Source organism: Mauremys reevesii, linkage group 1 (assembly GCF_016161935.1).
Source record: "Mauremys reevesii isolate NIE-2019 linkage group 1, ASM1616193v1, whole genome shotgun sequence".
NCBI classification, from domain to species: domain Eukaryota; kingdom Metazoa; phylum Chordata; order Testudines; family Geoemydidae; genus Mauremys; species Mauremys reevesii.
This window is the reverse complement of record NC_052623.1, coordinates 352,037-375,730: the sequence shown is the minus strand read 5'-3', so window position 1 is coordinate 375,730 and position 23,694 is coordinate 352,037. Positions and strand designations below refer to the sequence as shown.

The following is a 23,694-nucleotide window of genomic DNA, read 5'->3' as shown; positions in this document are numbered from 1 at the left end:
GGGGCCGGCGGGGGCTGGGGGCAGGACGGGACCTGGGGCCGGCGGGGGCTGGGGCGGGACCTGGGGCCAGTGAGGGGGCCGGCGGGGGCTGGGGGCGGGACGGGACCTGGGGCCGGCGGGGCTGGGGCGGGACCTGGGTCCAGTGAGGGGCCGGCGGGGGCTGGGGCGGGACGGGACCTGGGGCCGGCGGGGGCTGGGGCGGGACCTGGGGCCAGTGAGGGGGCCGGCGGGGGGCTGGGGGCGGGACCTGGGGCCGGCGGGGCTGGGGCGGCCCCGACGGTCTCTCCTGCAAATCCTAGAGCCGCCGCCAGGGGCCGCTGCGCTCGGGCCGCTCCCGCGGGCGGGGCCGGGTCCCGACGCTTCCCCGAGTCGGACTCGGAGCCGCCCGGAGCGCAGCGGCCGGGAGCGGTGAGGGGGGGGTCCGTGGGGCCGGGCGGGTAGCGGAGCCGGGGTCCGTGGGGCCGGGTGGGTAGCGGAGCCGGGGTCCGTGGGGCCGGGTGGGTAGCGGAGCCGGGGTCCGTGGGGCCGGGTGGGTAGCGGAGCCGGGGGTCCGTGGGGCCGGGTGGGTAGCGGAGCCCGGGGGGGGGGGGGTCCGGGGGGCCGGGCGGGTAGCGGAGCCGGGGGGGGGGGTCCGGGGGGCCGGGCGGGTAGCGGACCCGGGGTAGCGGAGCCGGGGTCCGTGGGGCCGGGCGGGTAGCGGAGCCGGGGGTCCGTGGGGCCGGGCGGGTAGCGGGATGGGGGTGCATAGGGCGGGGCTCGGACCGGGATGGGGAGATCCGTGGGGCCGGGCGGGTAGCGGAGCCGGGGGTCCGTGGGGCCGGGCGGGTAGCGGGATGGGGGTGCATAGGGCGGGGCTCGGACCGGGATGGGGAGATCCGTGGGACCGGGCGGGTAGCGGCGGGGGCTCCGTGGGTTGGGGGGGGCGTAGTCTCTGCGTCCGGCGCTGCGGGGCAGTTCACGGGCCCGGCGGCTCCCACGCCCCCGGGCGGGCCGGGCCATTTCCTGCTTTCTGGGCCGGGGGGCGACCAACGAGCCGCTGCCCCATGGATGCAGCGCGGGGGGGCATGGGGGCTTGTAGCGATTTGGGGGTCAAGGGGCGAACGGGGCACAGTGCAACCTGGTGCCGTCCAGTGGAGCTGGCACAGGAGAGATGGGTTGGGGTTGAGATGGGGGCCTGGAACGAGCCTGGGGAGGGGGACACGGAGTGGGCCCCAGGGAGCTGGGGCGAAGGGGAGAGAGGGGCATATGGCTGAGTGGGCCTGGGAAGGAGAAGTGGGGCCAAGCGGGCCTGTGGGGCGGGGCGGGCAGCACAGCGGGCTGGGGCAGAGGGGGGCATGCGGAGGAGGGGGGAGCTGGAGGTGCGCAGCAGGGCGGGGGGAAAGAGGGGGGAGAGGGGGCATATGGTGGAGCGGGCCCAGGTGAGGCGGGCGTGCGGCAGAGAGGGCAGGGGCGTGTGGCAGAGCAGGTAGGGGCAGAGGGGGCGGGCAGCGAGGAGGGAGAGGGGGCCATACGGTGGAGTGGGCCCAGGCGAGAACGGAGTGGCGGAGCGGGCGGGGGCAGCTGGAGGCGTGCGGCGGAGAGGGGGGGCATACGGTGGAGTGGGCCCAGGCGAGGGGGGCGTGTGACAGAGCGAGTGGGGGGCGCGTGGTGGAGCGGGCGGGAGGAGAGCAGGGCATACGGTGGAGCGGGCCCAGGCGAGGAGGGAGCGGCGGAGCAGACAGGGGGAGAGCGGGGCATACGGTGGAGCGGGCCCAGGCGAGGAGGGAGCGGCGGAGCGGACAGCGGGAGAGCGGGGCCTACGGTCCAGTGGGCCCAGGCGAGAGGAGCGCGGCGGAGCAGACAGGGGGAGAGCGGGGCATACGGTGGAGCGGGCCCAGGCGAGGAGGGAGCGGCAGAGCAGACAGGGGGAGAGCGGGGCATACGGTGGAGCGGGCCCAGGCGAGGAGGGAGCGGGCGGGAGGAGAGCAGGGCATACGGTGGAGCGGGCCCAGGCGAGGAGGGAGCGGGCGGGAGGAGAGCAGGGCATACGGTGGAGCGGGCCCTGGTGAGGAGGGAGCGGCGGAGCGGGCGGAGGGAGAGCAGGGCATACGGTGGAGCGGGCCCTGGTGAGGAGGGAGCGGCGGAGCGGGCGGGAGGAGAGCAGGGCATACGGTGGAGCGGGCCCAGGCGATGAGGGAGCGGCGGAGCGGGCGGGAGAGCGGGGCATACGGTGGAGCGGGCCCAGGCGAGAGGAGGGAGCGGAGCGGGCGGTCGGAGAGCAGGGCATACGGTGGAGCGGGCCCAGGTGAGGAGGGAGCGGCGGAGCAGACAGGGGGAGAGCGGGGCATACGGTGGAGCGGGCCCAGGCGAGGAGGGAGCGGGCGGGAGGAGAGCAGGGCATACGGTGGAGCGGGCCCAGGCGAGGAGGGAGCGGGCGGGAGGAGAGCAGGGCATACGGTGGAGCGGGCCCAGGCGAGGAGGGAGCGGGCGGGAGGAGAGCAGGGCATACGGTGGAGCGGGCCCAGGCGAGGAGGGAGCGGCGGAGCGGGCGGGAGGAGAGCAGGGCATACGGTGGAGCGGGCCCAGGCGAGGAGGGAGCGGCGGAGCGGGCGGGAGGAGAGCAGGGCATACGGTGGAGCGGGCCCAGGCGAGAGGGGAGCGGGCGGGAGGAGAGCAGGGCATACGGTGGAGCGGGCCCAGGCGAGGAGGAGCGGGCGGGAGAGAGCAGGGCATACGTGGAGCGGGCCCAGGCGAGAGGAGGCGGAGCGGGCGGGAGAGAGCAGGGCATACAGTGGAGCGGGCCCAGGCGAGAGGAGCGGCGGAGCGGGCGGGAGGAGAGCAGGGCATACGGTGGAGCGGGCCCAGGCGAGGAGGGAGCGGCGGAGCGGGCGGGAGGAGAGCAGGGCATACGGTGGAGCGGGCCCTGGTGAGGAGGGAGCGGCGGAGCGGGCGGAGGGAGAGCAGGGCATACGGTGGAGCGGGCCCTGGTGAGGAGGGCGCGGAGCGGGCGGGGGGAGCTGCAGGCGCACAGCAGAGTGGGCGGGGGGAGAGGGGGCATATGGTGGAGCGGGCCCAGGTGAGGAGGGCGCGTGGTGGAGCGGGCGGGGGGAGCTGGAGGCGCGCAGAACTGGGGTGGGGAGGCTGCTGGCCGAGGCACAGCAGCTGCTGATGAGTTCTGACACAGGGTGACTGGGTGGGGCTCCAGGCTATTTGTCACGCCCAGGGGATCAGTGACCCAGCACCCTCTGCTCCCCTCTCTCTGGTTCCAGTCCCTGTGGGGTCCCTGCTCTGTGGGGATAAAAAGCCCCCGGATTCCCCTCCGTGCCTGGCACTCCCTGTGTCTCTGCATTAGGAGCTGCCCCCGGGACAGGAAACCAGAGCGTCTGTTAGCATTTATTGTGGGGTGCCCCCTGTAGAGGGCCAGCCCTCAGTCACCCCTGCCCTGCACAGTGCCCACGAGGGCAGAGTGCCCCACCCCACTCCCTGCACCCCACGGTTTTAGCTATGGAAGTGCTTTGCTCACTGCTGGAGCCACAGCCTCTGCTCTGGTGTGCACATGCTGAACCCTGTCTGAGCCACTGGGTGCTCTCCTGCCCCACCCACTCCCGGCAGCACCCTGCCCCTGGCCCGGTGCAAGGGCACGTTCCCATGGGTGCCTTCGACCCTGCGCCTGGCGGAGGGGAGAGGCTCAGCACAGGCTGCCAGAGCAGGGATGTGAAATATTCCCAGCTTCTGTCAATGGAAACAGAGCTGGAACCCTGGGAAGATGGAAGGACTGGGTGCCAGCTGGGCCAGGCTGAGCCCCCCACCCCTGGAAGTAGCCCTTCGAGGGCACTGCCTCTGGGGAAGGGTCCTGGCTAACAGAGGGCTGATCGCAGGCACTGGACCCACCCAGGGACAGCCGCAGCCCCCCCTTACTCCCCTCTGCAGGGCACTGCTTCCAGCCTGTCCAGTTTCCCTGGCTTGGGCAGGAACAGGGCATGCCAGGCACCAGCCCTTGCTCAGGTGGTGCTTCCCCACTGGCATGCGTCGCAGGCGGGGCGCCTGCCAGGACTCCTGGGTTCTCTCCCCATCTCTGGGAGGGCATGGGGGCTGGATGGGGATCAGGACTCCTGGGTTCTGCATTCGCTGTGTCCTGGTGCCAGCCCCTCGCCCTGTGGCCTTGCCAGGCCTCTTGTGGTTTTGCTGGGAAGGGGGGTGGCCACCACAGCAGGAAGTGTCCCCACACACTCCCGCCCCCAAGGCCTCACACATCCTCTCCTTCCCCCCCCCGCCCGCCCTCTGTGGCTGCGAGTGGCTGGCTCTGTGCAGAGATAAGCCTGTGGAAGGGAAGCTGCTCACCGTGGGGCTTAGCACAGCCACTCGTGACACTGGTGTCAGCCAGAAACTTCCCTTCTTCACTTGCCAGCCCTCACACGGAGCCTCCCTGGCCCTGCTCCGCTGCACTGAACCAGCGTGAGGCAGAGGAGGGGGCTGCTGGGCCCCCAGCCTCTCGCTGGCAGCAACACAAGGGAGGTGGCTCCTCAGAGAGCCCAGGTGCTCAGGGTTGCACTGAGTTGGGGGATGGTCCTGCAGAGTGGGGAATGGGCTGTGGGTCGGGCTGTGCCTGGGTCAGTGGGGGAGGAAGGGGGTCAGAGCCCAGGGGATGGGCTGTGGGTTGGGCTGTGCCCGGGGCAGTGTAGGAGGAAGGGGGTCAGAGCCCAGGGGATGGGCTGTGGGTTGGGCTGTGCCTGGGGCAGTGTAGGAGGAAGGGGGTCAGAGCCCAGGGGATGGGCTGTGGGTTGGGCTGTGCCTGGGGCAGTGTGGGAGGAAGGGGTCAGAGCCCAGGGGATGGGCTGTGGGTCGGGCTGTGCCTGGGGCAGTGTAGGAGGAAGGGGGTCAGAGCCCAGGGGATGGGCTGTGGGTCGGGCTGTGTAGGCAGGGAAGGGGGTCAGAGCCCAGGGGATGGGCTGTGGGTCGGACTGTGCCCGGGGCAGTGTAGGAGGAAGGGGGTCAGAGCCCAGGGGATGGGCTGCAGGGCCATGCCTGGTGGGGGGCAGGAAATGGGCTCAGAGTCCCTGGGATGGTCCAAGGGGCCCAGCCCCCATCTCTGCTGACGGGGCCCCTCTCCCTTGCAGGAGCCGGGATGGATGACATCTTCACGCAGTGCCGGGAGGGCAACGCCGTGGCCGTGCGCCTCTGGCTGGACAACACTGAGAACGACCTCAACCAGGGGTGACTGGGGCGGGCGAGGGCACCCTGCTGGGGAGGGGCGGTGGGTGTGGGCACCCTGCTGGGCATTGAGGGTCGGGCTAGGCGCCCTGTGGGAGATGGGGATGGACACCCTGCAGGGGAGGGGCAGTGGGTGAGGGCACCTGGTGGGGGAGGGGCAGTGGGTGAGGGCACCCTGTGGGGGAGGGGCAGTGGGCCGGGGCACCCCGCGAGGGTCAGGCGAGAGCACCCTGTGGGGGAAGGGTGGTGGGTGGGGGCACCCTGCGAGGGTCGGGCGAGAGCACCCTGTGGGGGAAGGGCGGTGGGTGAGGGCACCCTGTGGGGGAGGGGCAGTGGGCGAGGGCCCCCTGGTGGTGTTGGGTGAGGGCACCCTGCCAGGGAGGGGCGGTGGGCGGGGGCACCCTGCGAGGGTCAGGCGAGAGCACCCTGTGGGGGAAGGGCGGTGGGTGGGGGCACCCTGCGAGGGAGGGGTGTTAGGTCTGGGCACCCTGCTGGGGAGGGGGGGCTCAGCTGGGCCCCCCGGGGGTGTTGATGACCCTGCTGCTCGGCAGCCTGCGTCCCATGAACTCTCTGCGGCCTGCGGGGCGGGCGGGGAGGAATTCAGCGCTCCTGCCGGAGCAGGAAGTTACGACATCGCTCAGGCATGGGCTGAGCAGCACATGCCTGCAGCTGGGGCCGCAGGAGGAGCAGCTGGCTGCCGGCCCCCAGGCATGGCAGAGACATTTTTCTGGCTCTGTGGGGCCCTTAGGGGGCTGGGGCCCGAGGGAATTGCTGTTCTCTTTGTGCCCAAGCCGGAGCGATGGCCCCTGGGCCAGGCAGTGGGCGCAGTGGTCTCCCTCTTGCGTCCCTGCCTGGTAGCGTTGCCGGCCCCAGGAGCACGGCTGGGCTATTTGGCGTGGAGGGACTGAGCTGCTGGCGCTGCAAGTCCTGCGGGGAACCTCTCGGGGAACCTGCTCCATCTCTGCCCCCGAGCCAGCCCACCCCATCATCAGAGCTCTGCCTGGCCGTGCATGCAGGGGCTGCCCCACCACATCCGTCCCACTGCCCCGAGCTCCCAGAGACTCCTCACACCCAGGGCTCAGCCCTTCAGGAGCCACTGCTGAGCCAAGCGGGGCAGGTTCCATTCTGTCGCTCTGTCCCAGGACTCGGTCCCCTTGGTGGAAGGGCCCGGGTCGGGGGGTGCTGGCAGGATAGGTGCCACAGCAGGGCCAGGGCTGGGGGGGGCACTGGCAGGATAGGTGCCACAGCAGGGCCCGGGTCGGGGGGTGCTGGCAGGATAGGTGCCACAGCAGGGCCAGGGCTGGGGGGGGCACTGGCAGGATAGGTGCCACAGCAGGGCCAGGGCTGGGGGGGGCACTGGCAGGATAGGTGCCACCGCAGGGCCAGGGCTGGGGGGCGGCACTGGCAGGATAGGTGCCACAGCAGGGCCAGGGCTGGGGGGGGGCACTGGCAGCATAGGTGCCACAGCAGGGCCAGGGCTGGCGGGGGGTCACTGGCAGGATAGGTGCCACAGCAGGGCCAGGGCTGGGGGGGGGTCACTGGCAGGATAGGTGCCACAGCAGGGCAGGGCTGGCGGAGGGTCACTGGCAGGATAGGTGCCACAGCAGGGCCAGGGCTGGGGGGGGCACTGGCAGGATAGGTGCCACAGCAGGGCAGGGCTGGCAGGGGGGGGCACTGGCAGGATAGGTGCCACAGCAGGGCCAGGGCTGGCGGGGGGTCACTGGCAGGATAGGTGCCACAGCAGGGCCAGGGCTGGGGGGGGGTCACTGGCAGGATAGGTGCCACAGCAGGGCCAGGGCTGGGGGGGGCACTGGCAGGAGAGGTGCCACAGCAGGGCAGGGCTGGCGGGGGGGGGCACTGGCAGGATAGGTGCCACAGCAGGGCCAGGGCCAGGGCTGGGGTCACTGGCAGGATAGGTGCCACAGCAGGGCCAGGGCTCGGGGGGGCCCTAGCAGGATAGGTGCCACAGCAGGGCCAGGGCTGGGGGGGTCACTGGCAGGATAGGTGCCACAGCAGGGCCAGGGCTGGGGGGGGCACTGGCAGGATAGGTGCCACAGCAGGGCAGGGCTGGCAGGGGGCACTGGCAGGATAGGTGCCACAGCAGGGCCAGGGCTGGGGGTCACTGGCAGGATAGGTGCCACAGCAGGGCCAGGGCGGGCGGAGGGTCACTGGCAGGATAGGTGCCACAGCAGGGCCAGGGCTGGCGGGGCAGTGGCAGGAGAGGGGCCACAGCAGGGCCAGGGCTCGGGGGGGCACTAGCAGGATAGGTGCCACAGCAGGGCCCGGGCTGGGGGGGCCACTGGCAGGATAGGTGCCACAGCCGGGCCAGGGCTGGGGGGGTCACTGGCAGGATAGGTGCCACAGCAGGGCAGGGCTGGCGGGGGCACTGGCAGGATAGATGCCACAGCATGGCCAGGGCTGGGGGCACTGGCAGGATAGGTGCCACAGCAGGGCCAGGGCTCGGGGGGGCACTAGCAGGATAGGTGCCACAGCAGGGCCAGGGCTGGCAGGGGGGGGCACTGGCAGGATAGGTGCCACAGCAGGGCCAGGGCTGGTGGGGGCACTGGCAGGATAGGTGCCACAGCAGGGCCAGGGCTTGGGGGCACTGGCAGGATAGGTGCCACAGCAGGGCCAGGGCTGGGGGGGCACTAGCAGGATAGGTGCCACAGCAGGGCCAGGCGGGGGCACTGGCAGGATAGGTGCCACAGCAGGGCCAGGGCTGGCGGGGGTCACTGGCAGGATAGGTGCCACAGCAGGGCCAGGGCTCGGGGGGGCACTAGCAGGATAGGTGCCACAGCAGGGCCAGGGCTGGCGGGGGGTCACTGGCAGGAAAGGGGCCACAGCAGGGCCAGGGCTGGGGTGGGAGCACTGGCAGGATAGGTGCCACAGCAGGGCCAGGGCTGGGGGCACTGGCAGGATAGGTGCCACAGCAGGGCCAGGGCTGGGGGGGCACTAGCAGGATAGGTGCCACAGCAGGGCCAGGGTGGGGGGCACTGGCAGGATAGGTGCCACAGCAGGGCCAGGGCTGGGGGGCACTAGCAGGATAGGTGCCACAGCAGGGCCAGGGCTGGGGGCACTAGCAGGATAGGTGCCACAGCAGGGCCAGGGCTGGGGGGCACTGGCAGGATAGATGCCACAGCTGGGCCAGGGCTGGGGGGGGTGCACTGGCAGTATAGGTGCCACAGCAGGGCCAGGGCTGGGGGCCACTGGCAGGATAGGTGCCACAGCAGGGCCAGGGCTGGGTGGGGGGGGCACTGGCAGGATAGGTGCCACAGCAGGGCCAGGGCCAGGCTGGCAGCCTGCTGGTGGTGGTGGTGGGGAATGGGGAGCCGCAGGGGAGGTTGTGGAGTGTGGACAGGTCACCAGTGCTGTGTCCATGGCGGGGGAGGGAGGGAAGGGGACTGGGGCTGGGGCGGGGGCTGAGAGCTCCCGGAGCTGTGGGCAGGACAGTGTGGGGCACATGCTCCTGGAGCTGGATTGGGTGAAGGGGGGGCTCTCTCAGGCTATGGGGCTGGACTGGTTGGGGGAGGCTCCCTGGGGCTGTGGGGGTGGGTGGGGTGGAGAGGAGGAGTTCTCTGGGGCTGGACTGTATGATGGGGGGTGCTCCCCGGGGCTGTGCGGCTGTGCTGTCGGGGGGGGGGGGACTTCCTGGGGCTGTGGGGCTGGACAGGTGCGGGGAGGGTCCCCGGGGCTGTGGGGCCAGGCTGGGTGGAGGGTGCACTCCCTGGGGCTGTGGGGCCAAGCTGTGGGGGGGGCTGAGCCAGGTCGGGGAGCTCCCCCTTCTCTCCCCCCACCCCCTGCCAGGCGGGAATCTCCTTTTAAGGCCTGGCCTCTCTCAGCCTCCCTCACTAGGAAGGGGGGTGGGGGGAGGGATTCCAGGCCAGACTCAGCCGGGAGCAGTTGAGACTGGGGCAGGGCCGCTGGGTCCCCCGGTACATGGTGGTCGGGAGAGGACTGGAGACAGCCCCCCCAGGCCCCTCACTCCCACAGCCCATTGCCAGGGCTTGGGGTTCCCCAAACTACTGCCTTGTTACCCCTCCCGTCCCCCTTGGCCTGTCCCCCAGCCCAGCCCCACCCCACATGCATGGGGTTCAGGCCAGCTGCCTCCCTGCTCCCGGCGCCCATGGCCCCACATGCCTTGGGGGTCCCTGAACCAGCCCAGGCAGGGGAGGGGCTGCTGGGGCATGGTGCTGGCCCTGCCCCCCCCAGAACTCACCCCCCACCCTCCCTAGGGATGACCATGGATTCAGCCCCCTGCACTGGGCCTGCCGTGAGGGCCGCTCCACCGTGGTGGACATGCTCATCATGCGGGGCGCCCGCATCAACGTCATGAACCGCGGTGACGACACCCCGCTGCATCTGGCGGCCAGCCACGGGCACCGGGACATTGTGCAGAAGGTACTGGGTGGGGCTGCCCCCCGCCAAGCCCCCCGCAACTGTGCGAGGGCTACCCCCTGCCAGCCCCCACCCCTGTGAGGGGGCTCTCCCCGCTGAGCCCCCCAGCCAGCCCCCCGCCCCTGTGCAGGGGCTCCCCACAGCTAGCACCCCCCATGGGGATAGTTTCTCCCCCCCCCATACGCTGCCTGCCCCTACAGCCAGTGCCCTGGCCCCTCCCTGTAGCTCCCCCTACTGGAAACATCCACTTTACAGGCAGCACCTGGTCCTGCCCCCTGCTGGCAGCCCCCTCCCCCCAGCCAGCGCCCTGCCCTTTCCCTCAGCGTGGAGAGGCTGGAGCTGGGGTGTCTGGAGGGAGTGTGTGTGTGTCCCCGCCGTCCCCCCCCAGCTGAGGCTGCTGTCTCTTCCCTCCCAGCTGATCCAGTTCAAGGCAGACATCAATGCAGTGAACGAGCATGGGAACACGCCGCTGCACTACGCCTGCTTCTGGGGGCACGACCAGGTGGCCGAGGTGAGCAGGGCTCCACGAGCAGGGGTCAGGGTGGAATGGGGGGGCTGGGCACTGGGTTCTCACCCTGTCCCTGCCCCCACAGGACCTGGTGAGCAGCGGGGCCCTCGTCAGCATCTCCAACAAATATGGCGAGATGCCTGTGGAAAAGGCCAAGGTACCACTGCGTGAACTGCTGAAAGGTAGGAGCTTCCCACCCTGCACCCCTCATCCTGCCCTGCACCCCCACCCCCTTGTGACCCCCCCCATCCCGCCCTGCACCACCCTGCCCCTGCACCCCCCACCCCGGTGACCCCCTCATCCCACCCTGCATCCCCACCCCCTGCTGACCCCCTACCTCTGCTCCCCCTGCCCCAATGATCCCCACCTCCCAATCCCTTTGCCCCAACCACGCCATCAAGTTACCCCCCCAACTATCCCGTCTCCAACCTCCCCCCTCATTTCTGATCCTGCCACCCCCCACCCCTGTCCCACCATGCTCCCTCAGCTCTATTGCTAGCCCAGGGCTCTGTTGGTTTGCTCTCCAAGAGTTAAAGGTGTGAAACTCTTCCACGGTCGGATCTGGGAACAGTACTCAGGCTTGGGGCTTTGCTCTTCCTAGCAGATACTCCAATGCATCCATTCCGACGGTGGAAGTTTGTTGATCAAAACCAAGAAAGAACAAGAAACCAAAACAAGCCAAACTGGCCTTGTGTTTGTTTTGCATAATCAAACCCTGAGTCATTTTGGAGGCAGACTATGAGAGCCTCGTTTTACCATCTGCCTGCCTTTGCGGGAAAGGAAGAGGTTAATTTTACTCTGTCCTGCTGTGCGAAGGGATCCACTTCTGTTTGTTAGAAACAGACCCAGCATGGAGAAGAAAGGATAGAAAAGGTGGGGGGCATACAGCGTTCGTTGGGGTTCGTGGAACAGTGGGCGGCTGTTGGATGCTTTGGGATGGCAGGTTAGAAGGGCCCACTAGGGTCAGCTGGTCTGACCCCCGCCATGATGCAGGATTTGTTGGGTCTAACCTATCCCAGCCTCCTTTGGAAACCTCCAGCCAAGGAGTTCCCATGACCTCCCGAGGCCTCCATAAGACCAGTAGGACAATGGAACAGTGAGGAAGTGGCTCCTGACTACGACCCATGTAGCTCTGGAGCCTGGCTCCTGTGAGGAATGTCACTTCGCTGGGTCATTTCTCCTTGGACAGGGCAGGACTGGTGGGCCACCGCATCTCCCTGGGCTGTGTGCACCGTACAGTTGATTTCAGGATCCTGTGAAAAGCGAGAGAGAGGATAGGAGGAAGGAAGGGGGAGGCAGAACGGCTCTTAGGCGCCTCAAGAGAGACCCTGCCGGCTGGCCTGCATCTCCCAGCCTGGGGGCAGGAACAAGGAGCTGAGCGTTTTTCTGTACCCCAAACAGGAAGATGGCAAAGGGCCAGCATAGTTCAGCTCATTATTTCGTTCGCTAATTAAACCCACCTCTGTGCAGCCAGACTTGACGTAGGGAGCTTCGTTCCCACATGTTAAGTGCACCTCACGGCCCTTGAGCCATGTCAGCTAGGCCCCCTTGGCCGGCCCAGTGCAGACTGGGTGCTGCTCTTGCATCTGGTTCAACAGTCCGTAGGAAAACTACTCGACCGATTTTCTGTAGTTAGTTCCCCAGCAGGCAGAAATGACTGGCCCAATGGTCACAAGAGCCCTGAGGTTCAGTTCTGGCTGCTCTGGCCCACCCCGCCCAGCCCCCTAGTGCTCAATGCCTCCATCTCCCCAGAGCGTGCAGAGAAGCTGGGCCAGAGCCTGACCAAGATCCCCTACAAGGACACCTTCTGGAAGGGCACCACTCGCACGCGGCCCCGTAAGTACCCGGGCCCCGGCTGGGAGCGGGGAGGAACGTGTGGGTGTCCCCCAGGAGGCGGCTTGGGGCACCTCCAGTGGGTTTGTGTAGGGGGGAGGAGGGCAAAGTCCCTCCATGGGGAGGGAGCCCCAGGGTGGGGGAGACTGAGTGTGGGGATCCCCCAGTGCTCAGCCCCCCCCCTTCTTGGTGCAGAGAATGGCAGGGGGCGGGGTGCGTGCAGGGGTCCCTGCGGTGCGACAGTGTCTCCCTTTCTCATGGCAGGAAACGGGACCCTGAACAAACTGGCCGGCATAGACTTCAAGCAGCTGAGCCTGGGCCACAAACTCAACGAGAACCAGTCAGGAGAGGTGTGTGTGGGGGGGGCATCCGTGGCGGGACCCGGGGGGGGGGGGGTAAGAGCCTCTGCCTGGCCAGGGAGAGGGGGCCAGCCCCACAGTGGGGCTGCTCCCTGCACAGGTCCTGGATGCTGTGGGGCCTGGGACCGTCCCTCAGCATCTTGTTGCCCAGGTCCCCTCTGGGCCATGGGGTAGGAGCCCTTCCCTGCCCCCCTGGGGGGTGGGAGAGGAGACTCCATTAACAAATGAGGGGCATGGCCACTGGCAGTGGGGGGATGGGGCATGTAAGTACCTACCGGTCAGGCTGTGTCCCTGCCCTGCCCCCGGCTGACCCTGACACATGTCTCCACCCACCCCTGTCTGCTGGCTCACCCCTGCCTCTGTGCCCAGCTAACCCCGCCCCTGCCCCTCCGACTGACCCTGTCCTGTTGCTGCTCTGTCCCCATCTCCGCCCGGCTCCCCCCATCCCTGACTGACACCCCGACTGACCCTGTCTCTGGCTCTGCCCTACCCCCGGGCTGACTCTCTTCTGTCTCCCTGCAGCTGTGGAAGGGGCGCTGGCAGGGCAACGACATCGTTATCAAAGTGATGAAAATTCGGGACTGGACAACGCGGAAAAGCCGAGACTTCAACGAGGAGCATCCCAAGCTCCGGTAGGTGCTGGGGACCCTGGGGCTGGCAGGGGCAGGGAGCCCACTGTTCTCACACTCCTCTCTCTTCCAGGATCTTCTCACACCCCAATGTTCTGCCAGTGCTGGGGGCCTGCCAGTCGCCCCCCGCCCCGCACCCCATCATCATCACGCACTGGATGCCCTACGGCTCCCTCTACAACGTCTTACACGAGGGGACGAGTGAGTGTCAGGGCAGGAAACGTGCCACGCGCTCCTAGGCCAAGGAAAACCACTGCAGGGTGGGGGGGACACGACATGACACCTCCTAGTACTAGAACTGGCCCAGAATTCAGCCCTGGGGCCTGTCCTACCCGGCCTTCGGCACTCGGGGGCTGGGGGAGTCCGATTCTGCAATTGCCTTAGTCAGTCCCAGCCTCTAGCATCCCTCACCCTGTGTTCTACACACACAGCACAGACACCCCCCCCCATCCCATTCGCCACCTCTCCCAGCGCCGGCCTCAGGCCTGCACCTGCCCCTCCCACTCCTCATCCAGCCGCCCCCGGTGCCAGCCCCGCGTTCCGCTCCCCTTGTCCCTCTATCCGTCCCTCCGTCTCCCGGTACCAGCCCCGCTCCCCATATCCATCCATCCCTGGTGTTGGCCCCGCGTTCCGCTCCCCTTGTCCCTCTATCCGTCCCTCCGTCTCCCGGTACCAGCCCCGCTCCCCATATCCATCCGTCCCTGGTGCTGGCCCCGCGTCCTGCTCCCCTTGTCCCTCTATCCGTCCCTCGTCCGTCCATCCATCTCTCGGTGCCAGCCCCGCGTTCCGCTCCCCTTGTCCCTCTATCCGTCCCTCCGTCTCCCGGTACCAGCCCTGCTCCCCTCATCCATCCATCCCTGGTGTTGGCCCCGCGTTCCGCTCCCCTTGTCCCTCTATCCGTCCCTCCGTCTCCCGGTACCAGCCCCGCTCCCCATATCCATCCGTCCCTGGTGCTGGCCCCGCGTTCCGCTTCCCTTGTCCCTCTATCTGTCCCTCCGTCTCCCGGTACCAGCCCCGCTCCCCATATCCATCCATCCCTGGTGCTGGCCCCGCGTTCCGCTCCCCTTATCCCTCTATCTGTCCCTCCGTCTCCCCGTACCAGCCCCGCTCCCCGTATCCATCCGTCCCTGGTGCTGGCCCCGCGTTCCGCTCCCCTTGTCCCTCTATCCATCCCCCGGTGCCAGCCCCGCTCCCCTCATCCATCCGTCGCTGGTGCTGGCCCCGCGTTCCGCTCCCCTTGTCCCTCTATCCGTCCCTCCGTCTCCCGGTACCAGCCCCGCTCCCCTCATCCATCCGTCCCTGGTGCCAGCCCCGCGTTCCGCTCCCCTTGTCCCTCTATCCGTCCCTCCGTCTCCCGGTACCAGCCCCGCTCCCCTCATCCATCCGTCCCTGGTGCTGGCCCCGCGTCCTGCTCCCCTTGTCCCTCTATCCGTCCCTCCGTCTCCCGGTACCAGCCCCGCTCCCCGTATCCATCCGTCCCTGGTGCTGGCCCCGCGTCCTGCTCCCCTTGTCCCTCTATCCGTCCCTCGTCCGTCCATCCATCTCTCGGTGCCAGCCCCGCGTTCCGCTCCCCTTGTCCCTCTATCTGTCCCTCCGTCTCCCAGTACCAGCCCCGCTCCCCATATCCATCCATCCCTGGTGCTGGCCCCGCGTCCTGCTCCCTTTGTCCCTCTATCCATCCCTCGTCCGTCCATCCATCCCCTGGTACCAGCCCCGCTCCCCTCATCCATCCGTCCCTGGTGCTGGCCCCACGTCCCACTCCCCTAGTCCCTCTATCCGTCCCTCCCACTCCCCTCATCCATCCGTCCCTGGTGCCAGCCTCGCGTTCTGCTCCCCTTGTCCCTCTATCCGTCCGTTGTCCTGCTTCCCTCATCCGTCCCTTGTCCTGCTCCCCTCATCCGTCCATCCGTCCCCCGGTGCCAGCCCCGCGTCCCGCTCCCCTTGTCCCTCTCTCCGTCCCTCATCTATCCATCCGTCCCCCGGTACCAGCCTCGCTCCCCTCATCCATCCATCCCTGGTGCTGGCCCCACGTCCCGCTCCCCTAGTCCCTCTATCTGTCCCCATCAGTGCTGGCATCGGCCCCACTCCCCTCGTCTGTCCATCCGTCCACCGGTACCAGCCCCGCTCCCCGCATCCATCCGTCCCCGGTGCCAGCCCCGCATTCCGCTCCCCTTGTCCCTCTATCCGTCCCCCGGTACCAGCCCCGTTCCCCTCATCCAGCCATCCCCCGTTGCCAGCCCCGCGTCCCGCTCCCCTTGTCCCTCTATCCGTCCCTTGTCCTGCTCCCCTCGTCCCTCCATCCCCAGTGCCAGCTCCACGTTCCACTCCCCTAGTTCCTCTATCCGTCCATCCATCCCCCGGTACCAGCCCCGCTCCCCTCATCCAACCGTCCCTGGTGCCAGCCCCGCGTCCCGCTCCCCTTGTCCCTCTATCCGTCCCTCGTCCTGCTCCCCTCGTCCATCCATCCATCTCTCGGTGCCAGCCCCGCGTTCCACTCCCCTTGTCCCTCTAGCCGTCCCTCCATCCCCTGGTACCGGCCCTGCTCCCCTCATCCATCCGTCCCTGGTGCTGGCCCCACGTCCCGCTCCCCTAGTCCCTCTATCCGTCCCCATCAGTGCTGGAATCAGTCCCGCTTCCCTTGTCCGTCCATACCCCTGGCAGCAGCCCTGCATCTGGCTCCCCTAGTCCCTCCGTTCCCCTAGTGCTGGCCCCACATCCATCCGTCCAGCCCCACATCTTACCCCCCCGCGCTCACGCTCACTGTCTCCCTGCAGACTTTGTGGTGGATCAGATGCAAGCAGTGAAGTTTGCCCTGGACATCGCCCGGGGCATGGCCTTCCTGCACACGCTGGAGCCCCTCATCCCACGCCACAATCTCAACAGCCGCAGCATCATGGTGAGTGAAGGGGGATGGGGCTCTCAGCACTCTAGGGGGCCAGGCTGCTGGCTGACCGCCTCTCTCCCCGCAGATCGACGAGGACATGACGGCGCGTATCAGCATGGCCGACGTGAAATTCTCCTTCCAGTGCCCAGGCAGGATGTATGCCCCAGCCTGGGTGGCGCCTGAGGGTGAGTGCCAGGAACCTGGGGGTACCACCACAGCTCTACCCATCCCAAGAGGGGGCTGCTACCTCCTAGTCCCTCCCGGCCTGGGGCTGGATGCCCGTTCCTGGGGTGTGCTTTCCCTGACCCCTCCCCCCCACTACGCTCATAGCTCCCCCGCTGGCTTCCCTGCAGCACTGCAGAAGAAGCCAGAGGAAATCAACCGGCGCTCGGCGGACATGTGGAGCTTTGCAGTGCTGCTGTGGGAGCTGGTGACACGTGAGGTGCCCTTCGCAGACCTGTCCAACATGGAGATTGGCATGAAGGTGAGTGGGGAGGCAGGGCCCAGCCCCCACAGCTCACTGGAGAGAGGCTGGGGTGGCCCACAGGCCCAGCTCCTCGTGTCACCCACAGGGAGTGGGTGGGAAGGATCCAGCGGGGGGGCCCTTGGTGCATGCCTGTCCCCAGCTCTCATCCTGCTTGCCTCCAGGTGGCACTGGAGGGGCTACGCCCGACCATCCCGCCTGGCATCTCCCCGCACATCTGCAAGTTGATGAAGATCTGTATGAATGAGGACCCTGCAAAACGGCCCAAGTTCGACATGATCGTCCCCATCCTGGAGAAGATGCAGGAGAAATAGGGGCCAGCCCCCTGCTGCTTGCTGCTGCCAAGCTGCTCCCCACCCCATCCAAGTGCCTTCAGGAGGTACCCCGCCCTTCCCAGCAGGCGGTGCTGGTGCTTTCCCAGACCCCGCAACCTGAGCCGGCCACAGACACATGGTACGGATGGTGCTGTCTCCCCTGGAGCCGCCCTGCAAGCTTCCTGCTCCAGCCACCAACGCTGAGGCTCCCAGGACCCACTGCACAACAGCCACCTCCACCCTTCCCCACAACTGTGGGTACAGGCTGGCCCTGGGGCCTGCTCTGAGCCAGCACCTGCTAAGGGGTGAGGGTGGCTATTAGTCACAAGGCTAAGGTCAGGCCTTGGAGCCACCCAGCACCTTATGCCTCTCCTCACTTTCACAGGCACAGAACGACACCCCACCCCTCTTTATATTATATATAAATTACCCCCATCCCAGTGCCCTCCTCCCAGGACAGGGCCTCACTTGTCTGCCTGCACCTAGTGCAGTTCTGGCTTTGTGCTTCACCTTTTAAAGTAATTTCCAGCCAGGCCACACGGAAGAGCTGCCAGCATCTGAAATAAACATTTGTTATGAAAACTGGCCCCATGTGATTCACCCAGCGACAACACTGTCTCTAAAGAGAAGCTCAAGGAGTTCTTGGGGCACAGGGCTCTGGCCTGTTAGAGAGGGGGTCAGGCTACATGTTCACAATGAGCCTGTCTGGCCTTGGCTGGGGCGGGGGGGAGGACACAAATCCTCCAGCTGTCCTCTGGGGCACAGGGCTCTCCCTGCTGTGGCCCCCAGAGCTGGGGGCGCCCCAAGCTCAGTGTCCCCTGGCCTGTGATTCCTCCCCAGCCTAGAACTCAGAGGGAGTTGCAGGAGTTTTAAGGAGGAGCTGAGCTAAGCTCTTGCTGCACGCTGATCCTAGAGCACTGCTTACCCCTGTGGGACCAGGTGGGAGCACGTGGCCATGCACACACAGCTGGCATGTTTCTCTCCCCACTATGGGGCGGGGCCAGCCCCTCATACCAGGCACAGGCAATGAAGGGCCTCAGAGCAGGGCATGGGGAACCCCCAAGGTTCAGCCATTTGGCCTGCAGGGCCCATGCAAGAGCAGCACCATCTGTAGGATCCAGAGGTCAAATGCACCCACCTCCCAGTCCAAGGCTCCAAACCCCAAAAAGTGTTAGAGACAGAACCCAAGAGGGGGGAGTTCTCCAGCCTGCTACCCCCCCCCCCCCCCGAAGCGTGTCGGGATGAGGTTAGCTCCCCTGCACTGACATACAGCACCTGCGCCAATCCACATTCTCCATTCCCAGAGCAGAGCCTGGGGGGCTGTCCCACCGACACCAGCCCCTGCACCATAGGCCAGGGCAGGGCATTAGCACGGCCAGAGGCAGCAAACAGCCCCTCACACACAAACCACCAGCCAACATCAATTGTTTAATAACAGACCAGAGCAGAGCTCCCGCCCTTCACCCATCGAGGGGCCAGGCCCACAGCAGGGCCTGCGGCTCAGCTCGGACGCTAGGTGAAATAGTGCGGCTTCTTCACATTGATGCCATACTCTGCAAGCGCTGGCATCAGGTCCTCCATGGTCAGCGTGTACTTCTTATCCTGCAGGGACAGGAGGCAGCATCAGCAACAGCAGGGGAGCTGCTGCCGGCCCCCTTCCCCCCCCATCCTCTTGAAGAGACAAGGTGGGGAAGGGAATTGGACCACCTTATGTTGGAGACAAGCTGTCCCCCTTACAGAGCTCAACAGCTCTTAACAGTGACCTCTACTTCCTGAGCAAACACAAGAAACAGCACATCCTCCCCAGGGATCTCAGACCCCTCTGCAGCCAGACTTCAGAAAGGCTAAGGAACCACAATCACCATGTGCTCCCATACACTGGAAGAAAGTCAGTCAGGAAAGTTACCTGGAAATCATACAAGAAATCCCAGCCTGCCTGAGGACAAACATCCAACCTTCACTCCAAGTGGCACGGCGAAATACAAGCTTTGCCTGGCTTGGATTTCCCAGACCTGAAGCAGAGCTCCGTGGAAGCTCAACCCTCTCAACAGGAGCTGGTGCAATAAAAGACCTTACCTCACCCACCTTGTCTCCCTAATATCCTGGGACCAACACTGCATACTACAAAAGAAGAGTTTTTCCAGGCCCTTAACCATTCCTGGTGCCCTTGTCTGAGCCCCTCTAGTTCTGCCCTACCCTGTGAGAGACGCGACCAATCCTGCAGCATCCAGATAGGGCCACATCACTGCTTGTTTCAAAGGCATTAGAATATTCTCCATCCTATTCCTTATACTACTAAACATGGTTTGCTTGTTTTGCCTGCAGTTGTGCACTGAGTGGAGGTCTCCATTGCTCGCACTGATACCCAGCTCCCTTCCCTGAGCCAAAATAATTCATTTAAACCCTGTGAGGTGTACGAGGAGTTCACAGTTCTTCAGTGGCTTTACTCTGCATGTAACCATGTTGAATTTAATTTGGCCACCCCTGTGGGAGGGCCTTGTGCCCAAGCCAGAGGAACAGCTCCCCTGGGACAGGGTCTTACCCAGCCCTGCTGGCTGTCCCCTCACAGCCTCTTCCCAGGACAGACCCTCACCTTACTCTTGTTGCGGGAGCTGCCAGAAGCTGTGCCCTTCATCTTGCAGTGTTGCAGAGCATCATTGGCAATGTCCGAAATAAACTTCTGGGCAGCCAGTGAGATGAGACGAATGCTGCAGTCAGAGAAAGCAACGGAGCAGCCTGAGACAGAACACTGAGTATGGGCGGCCAGGGCTGACAAGTGCCTGCTGGACCCCACAGCACCAAGACCTGACATAGGGGGTCTCCTACTTAGGGTGGGTGAGGATTGTGCAAATAGTACCATGCATCACTTACATGCGCGGATCAGAGGCCTCAAATCCAGCTCTGTTGAGGTAGTAGCCTGTGACAGCATCTGGGATCTGGGAAGAAGGGAAAGTATTAAAGGGGACAAACTTTTAGCTACCCCTCCATCCCAAGCGTAAAGCCCTTCCCCCAAACCACTCACACAGAGGCACTAACAAGGCTCAAACACCTAATTCCCCAGACCCAGGAGTCCTGGATCCCAGCCCCCCCGAGCCTGCAGTGGAACCCAGGAGTCCTAGCCCCCAGCCCCATACCGTGGGGGTATAGTCCTCCAGCTGCATCAGGAAGTCTACCAGGGGAGTGGTGGAGACCACGGGTTTGACATCTCCATTGGCCGCGCTGGGAGGTACGTAGACCCCGTTTGACAGGGGCCCGTCGGAGGGGGCTGCAGCCACCACCGTTGAGATGGGCCCTGAGAGAGAGAGCGTGGGTCAGGGCTGACCAGAGACAAGCAGGACACTCCCCGGGCCTGGTCGCACCCCGGACTACCCTCCACCTCTGGGAGCCCAGGCCCGGACTACCCTCTCCCCACCGGGACCCCCTTGGAACCCGGTCCCCGCCCCGTGTACCCGGACTACCTCCTCCCCGCCGGGCTCCTCCTCTGAGCCCCCACCCCACCACCACCCGGGAGCCTGGTCCCGCACCCGGACTACCCTCCACCTCTGGGAGCCCAGGCCCCGTACTACCCTCTCCCGCCGGGACCCCCTTGGAACCCCGGTCCCGCCCCGTGTACCCCAGACTACCCCTCCCCGCCGGGCTCCTCCCTCTGGAGCCCCCACCACCACCACCACCCCGGGAGCCTGGTCCCCGCACCCGGACTACCCTCCACCTCTGGGAGCCCAGGCCCGTACTACCCTCTCCCCACGGGACCCCCGTGGACCCCCGGTCCCCGCACCGTGTACCCCGGACTACCTCCGCCGCCGCCGGGCGCCTCCCCTCTGGAGCCCACTGAGCCCCCCCCCCCACCCCCCCGGAGCCCGGTCCCCGCACCCCGGACTACCCCCTCCACCGCTGGGAGCCCAGGCCCCGGACTACCCTCTCCCGCCGGGACCCCCTTGGAACCCCGGTCCCCGCAACGTGTACCCGGACTACCCCTCCCCGCCGGGCTCCTCCCCTCTGAGCCCCCACCCCACCACCCCGGGAGCCTGGTCCCGCACCCCAGACTACCCCTCCACCTCTGGGAGCCCAGGCCCCGTACTACCTCTCCGCGGGACCCCTTGGAACCCCGGTCCCCGCAACGTGTACCCCGGACTACCTCCTCCCACCGGGCTCCTCCCTCTGGAGCCCACTGAGCCCCACCCCCACCCCGGGAGCCTGGTCCCCGCACCCCGGACTACCCCCTCCACCTCTGGGAGCCCAGGCCCCGGACTACCCTGTCCCCACCGGGACCCCTTGGAACCCGGTCCCCGCAACGTGTACCCCGGACTACCTCCTCCCCGCCGGGCTCCTCCCCTGGAGCCCACTGAGCCCCCACCACCCCGGGAGCCTGGTCCCGCACCCGGACTACCCTCCACCTCTGGGAGCCCAGGCCCCGTACTACCCTCTCCCCACCGGGACCCCCTTGGAACCCGGTCCCCGCAACGTGTACCCCGGACTCCCCCCTCCCCCCCCGGGCTCCTCCCCTCGGGAGCCTCCTGAGCCCCCTCCCCCGGAGCCTGGTCCCGCACCCCGGACTACCCCTCCACCTCTGGGAGCCCAGGCCCCGGACTACCCTCTCCGCCGGGACCCCTTGGAACCCCGGTCCCGCACCGTGTACCCCGGACTACCCCCTCCCCACCGGGCTCCTCCCCTCTGAGCCCCACCCCCACCACCACCCGGGAGCCTGGTCCCGCACCCGGACTACCCTCCACCTCTGGGAGCCCAGGCCCCGTACTACCCTCTCCCCCACCGGGCCCCCCCTTGGAACCCCGGTCCCCGCAACGTGTACCCCGGGCTACCCCCACCCCCGCCGGGCTCCTCCCCTCTGGAGCCTCCTGAGCCCCCTCCCCCGAGCCTGGTCCCCGCACCCGGACTACCCCTCCACCTCTGGGAGCCCAGGCCCCGGACTACCCTCTCCCGCCGGGACCCCCTTGGAACCCCGGTCCCCGCACCGTGTACCCGGACTACCCCTCCCCACCGGGCTCCTCCCCTCTGAGCCCCCACCCCCACCACCACCCGGGAGCCTGGTCCCGCACCCGGACTACCCCCTCCACCTCTGGGAGCCCCGGCCCCGGACTACCCTCTCCCCCACCGGGACCCCCCTTGGAACCCCGGTCCCCGCAACGTGTACCCCGGACTACCCCCTCCCCCGCCGGGCTCCTCCCCTGGAGCCCACTGAGCCCCCACCACCCCGGGAGCCTGGTCCCCGCACCCCGGACTACCCCCTCCACCTCTGGGAGCCCAGGCCCCGTACTACCCTCTCCCCCACCGGGACCCCCCTTGGAACCCCGGTCCCCGCACCGTGTACCCCGGACTACCTCCTCCCCCGCCGGGCTCCTCCCCTCTGGAGCCTCCTGAGCCCCCTCCCCCGGAGCCTGGTCCCCGCACCCCGGACTACCCCCTCCACCTCTGGGAGCCCAGGCCCCGGACTACCCTCTCCCCGCCGGGATCCCCCTTGGAACCCCGGTCCCCGCACCGTGTATCCCGGACTACCCCTCCCCACCGGGCTCCTCCTCTGAGCCCCCCCCCCCCCCACCACCCGGGAGCCTGGTCCCCGCACCCCGGACTACCCCCTCCACCTCTGGGAGCCCAGGCCCCGGACTACCCTCTCCCCGCCGGGATCCCCCTTGGAACCCCGGTCCCCGCACCGTGTACCCCGGACTACCTCCTCCCCCGCCGGGCTCCTCCCCTCTGGAGCCCACTGAGCCCCCGCGCCCCGCCCCCGGAGCCCCGCCCCCGGAGCCCCCTTCTCACCGGGCCCCCGGCCGCCGGCCCCCCCCTCGGCGCCCCGCGCGCCGCCCCCCGCCGGCACAGGAGGCCCCGGGGCCGCGCTGCCCCCGGCGGCCGGGCTCGGTTTGCTCTCGGGGGCCGGGGCGGGGGGCGCCGGGGCCGCGGGGGCGGGGTCAGGCTCCGCGCTGCCGCTCATGGCGGGGCCGGCCGGGGTTCGCGGGCCACCCTGCCTGCGCCGATTGCGTAGCGCTCCCCGTCACCCGCGCTACGTGCTTTGCGCAGCTTTGCCGCCTTGATTGGCCAAGAGAGTTGTCACACAAAAAAATCCCGCCCTGCTGCTCTCTGATTGGACAATGCGTGTTCCGCTGCCCGCCCAGCAATAGAGTCCAGGAGCAGAGCGGCGTCCCGCGGAACCATAGAGTGGGTGGCGACAGGACCGATAGCGGCGCCGCAGCTAAGCGGGCGGGGCTAGCCCGGGCCCCACGTGACTCAGACCGGAGGTGCGTGGGGGGCGGGATGTCTGTCTGGGGGCTGTGCCGGGTGCATGTGGGGGCTCTGTCCTGGGGGCTCTTCCGGGGGCAGGATGCTCTGTCCTGGGGGCTGTTTCAGGCAGGGGCGGGGGCAGGATGCTCTGTTCTGGGGGAGCTGTTTGGGGCGGGGGCAGGATGCTCTGTCCTGGGGAGCTGTTCCGGGGGCGGGATGCTCTGTCCTGGGGAGCTGTTTGGGGCGGGGCAGGATGCTCTGTCCTGGGGAGCTGTTCCGGGGCAGGATGCTCTGTCCTGGGGAGCTGTTCCGGGGGCGGGATGCTCTGTCCTGGGGAGCTGTTCCGGGGTGGGCAGGATGCTCTGTTCTGGGGAGCTGTTCCGGGGGTGGGGGCGGATGCTCTGTTCTGGGGAGCTGTTTCAGGTGGGGGGCAGGATGCTCTGTTCTGGGGGAGCTGTTTGGGGGGGGGGCAGGATGCTCTGTTCTGGGGGAGCTGTTTGGGGCGGGGGCAGGATGCTCTGTTCTGGGGGAGCTGTTTCAGGCGGGGGCAGGATGCTCTGTTCTGGGGGCTGTTTGGGGCAGGCAGGATGCTCTGTTCTGGGGAGCTGTTTGGGGTGGGGGCAGGATGCTCTGTTCTGGGGAGCTGTTTGGGGCGGGGCAGGATGCTCTGTTCTGGGGAGCTGTTTGGGGTGGGGGCAGGATGCTCTGTTCTGGGGAGCTGTTTGGGGCGGGGCAGGATGCTCTGTTCTGGGAGCTGTTTCAGGTGGGGGCAGGATGCTCTGTTCTGGGGAGCTGTTTGGGGCGGGGGCAGGATGCTCTGTTCTGGGGAGCTGTTTGGGGGGGGCGCAGGATGCTCTGTTCTGGGAG

At 67.6% G+C, this 23,694-nt stretch overlaps 2 protein-coding genes across 4 annotated transcripts; one reads left to right on the top strand and one right to left on the bottom strand.

Moving 5' to 3' along the window:
- Positions 1-274: 274 nt before the first annotated feature.
- Positions 275-17,178, top strand: ILK (integrin linked kinase). Of its 3 annotated transcripts, none has more exons than XM_039527170.1 (13): positions 275-408; positions 5,097-5,193; positions 9,423-9,588; positions 10,001-10,096; positions 10,179-10,275; positions 11,846-11,929; positions 12,191-12,276; positions 12,808-12,917; positions 12,988-13,115; positions 15,689-15,810; positions 15,884-15,983; positions 16,152-16,282; positions 16,447-17,178. In XM_039527170.1, the coding sequence occupies exons 2-13, from the start codon at positions 5,105-5,107 to the stop codon at positions 16,594-16,596; spliced, it is 1,359 nt and encodes a 452-aa protein (XP_039383104.1). In that variant the 5' UTR covers positions 275-408; positions 5,097-5,104; the 3' UTR covers positions 16,597-17,178. The 3 variants fall into 3 exon arrangements, with proteins under 3 accessions (XP_039383104.1, XP_039383113.1, XP_039383095.1); XM_039527179.1 differs by lacking the exon at positions 275-408 and adding an exon at positions 4,306-4,490; XM_039527161.1 differs by lacking the exon at positions 275-408 and adding an exon at positions 4,306-4,515.
- Positions 17,179-18,004: 826 nt separating this feature from the next.
- TAF10 (TATA-box binding protein associated factor 10) lies at positions 18,005-22,639 on the bottom strand. Its single transcript, XM_039527221.1, has 5 exons — positions 22,369-22,639; positions 19,731-19,888; positions 19,468-19,532; positions 19,190-19,304; positions 18,005-18,198 (listed from the first exon to the last, which is right to left on the bottom strand). The coding sequence occupies exons 1-5, from the start codon at positions 22,538-22,540 to the stop codon at positions 18,109-18,111; spliced, it is 600 nt and encodes a 199-aa protein (XP_039383155.1). The 5' UTR covers positions 22,541-22,639; the 3' UTR covers positions 18,005-18,108.
- Positions 22,640-23,694: the final 1,055 nt, after the last annotated feature.

Excerpts from the sequence above, each read along its gene's own strand:
- ILK (XM_039527170.1), top strand. The coding sequence starts at position 5,105 with ATGGATGACATCTTCACGCAGTGCCGGGAGGGCAACGCCGTGGCCGTG. Across the intron at positions 13,116-15,688 it reads CGTCTTACACGAGGGGACGA|ACTTTGTGGTGGATCAGATG; the intron begins GTGAGTGTCAGG and ends GTCTCCCTGCAG. Across the intron at positions 15,984-16,151 it reads AGCCTGGGTGGCGCCTGAGG|CACTGCAGAAGAAGCCAGAG; the intron begins GTGAGTGCCAGG and ends GCTTCCCTGCAG.
- TAF10 (XM_039527221.1), bottom strand. The coding sequence starts at position 22,540 with ATGAGCGGCAGCGCGGAGCCTGACCCCGCCCCCGCGGCCCCGGCGCCC. Across the intron at positions 19,533-19,730 it reads TGGAGGACTATACCCCCACG|ATCCCAGATGCTGTCACAGG; the intron begins GTATGGGGCTGG and ends CCTTCTTCCCAG. Across the intron at positions 19,305-19,467 it reads GAGGCCTCTGATCCGCGCAT|CATTCGTCTCATCTCACTGG; the intron begins GTAAGTGATGCA and ends CTCTGACTGCAG.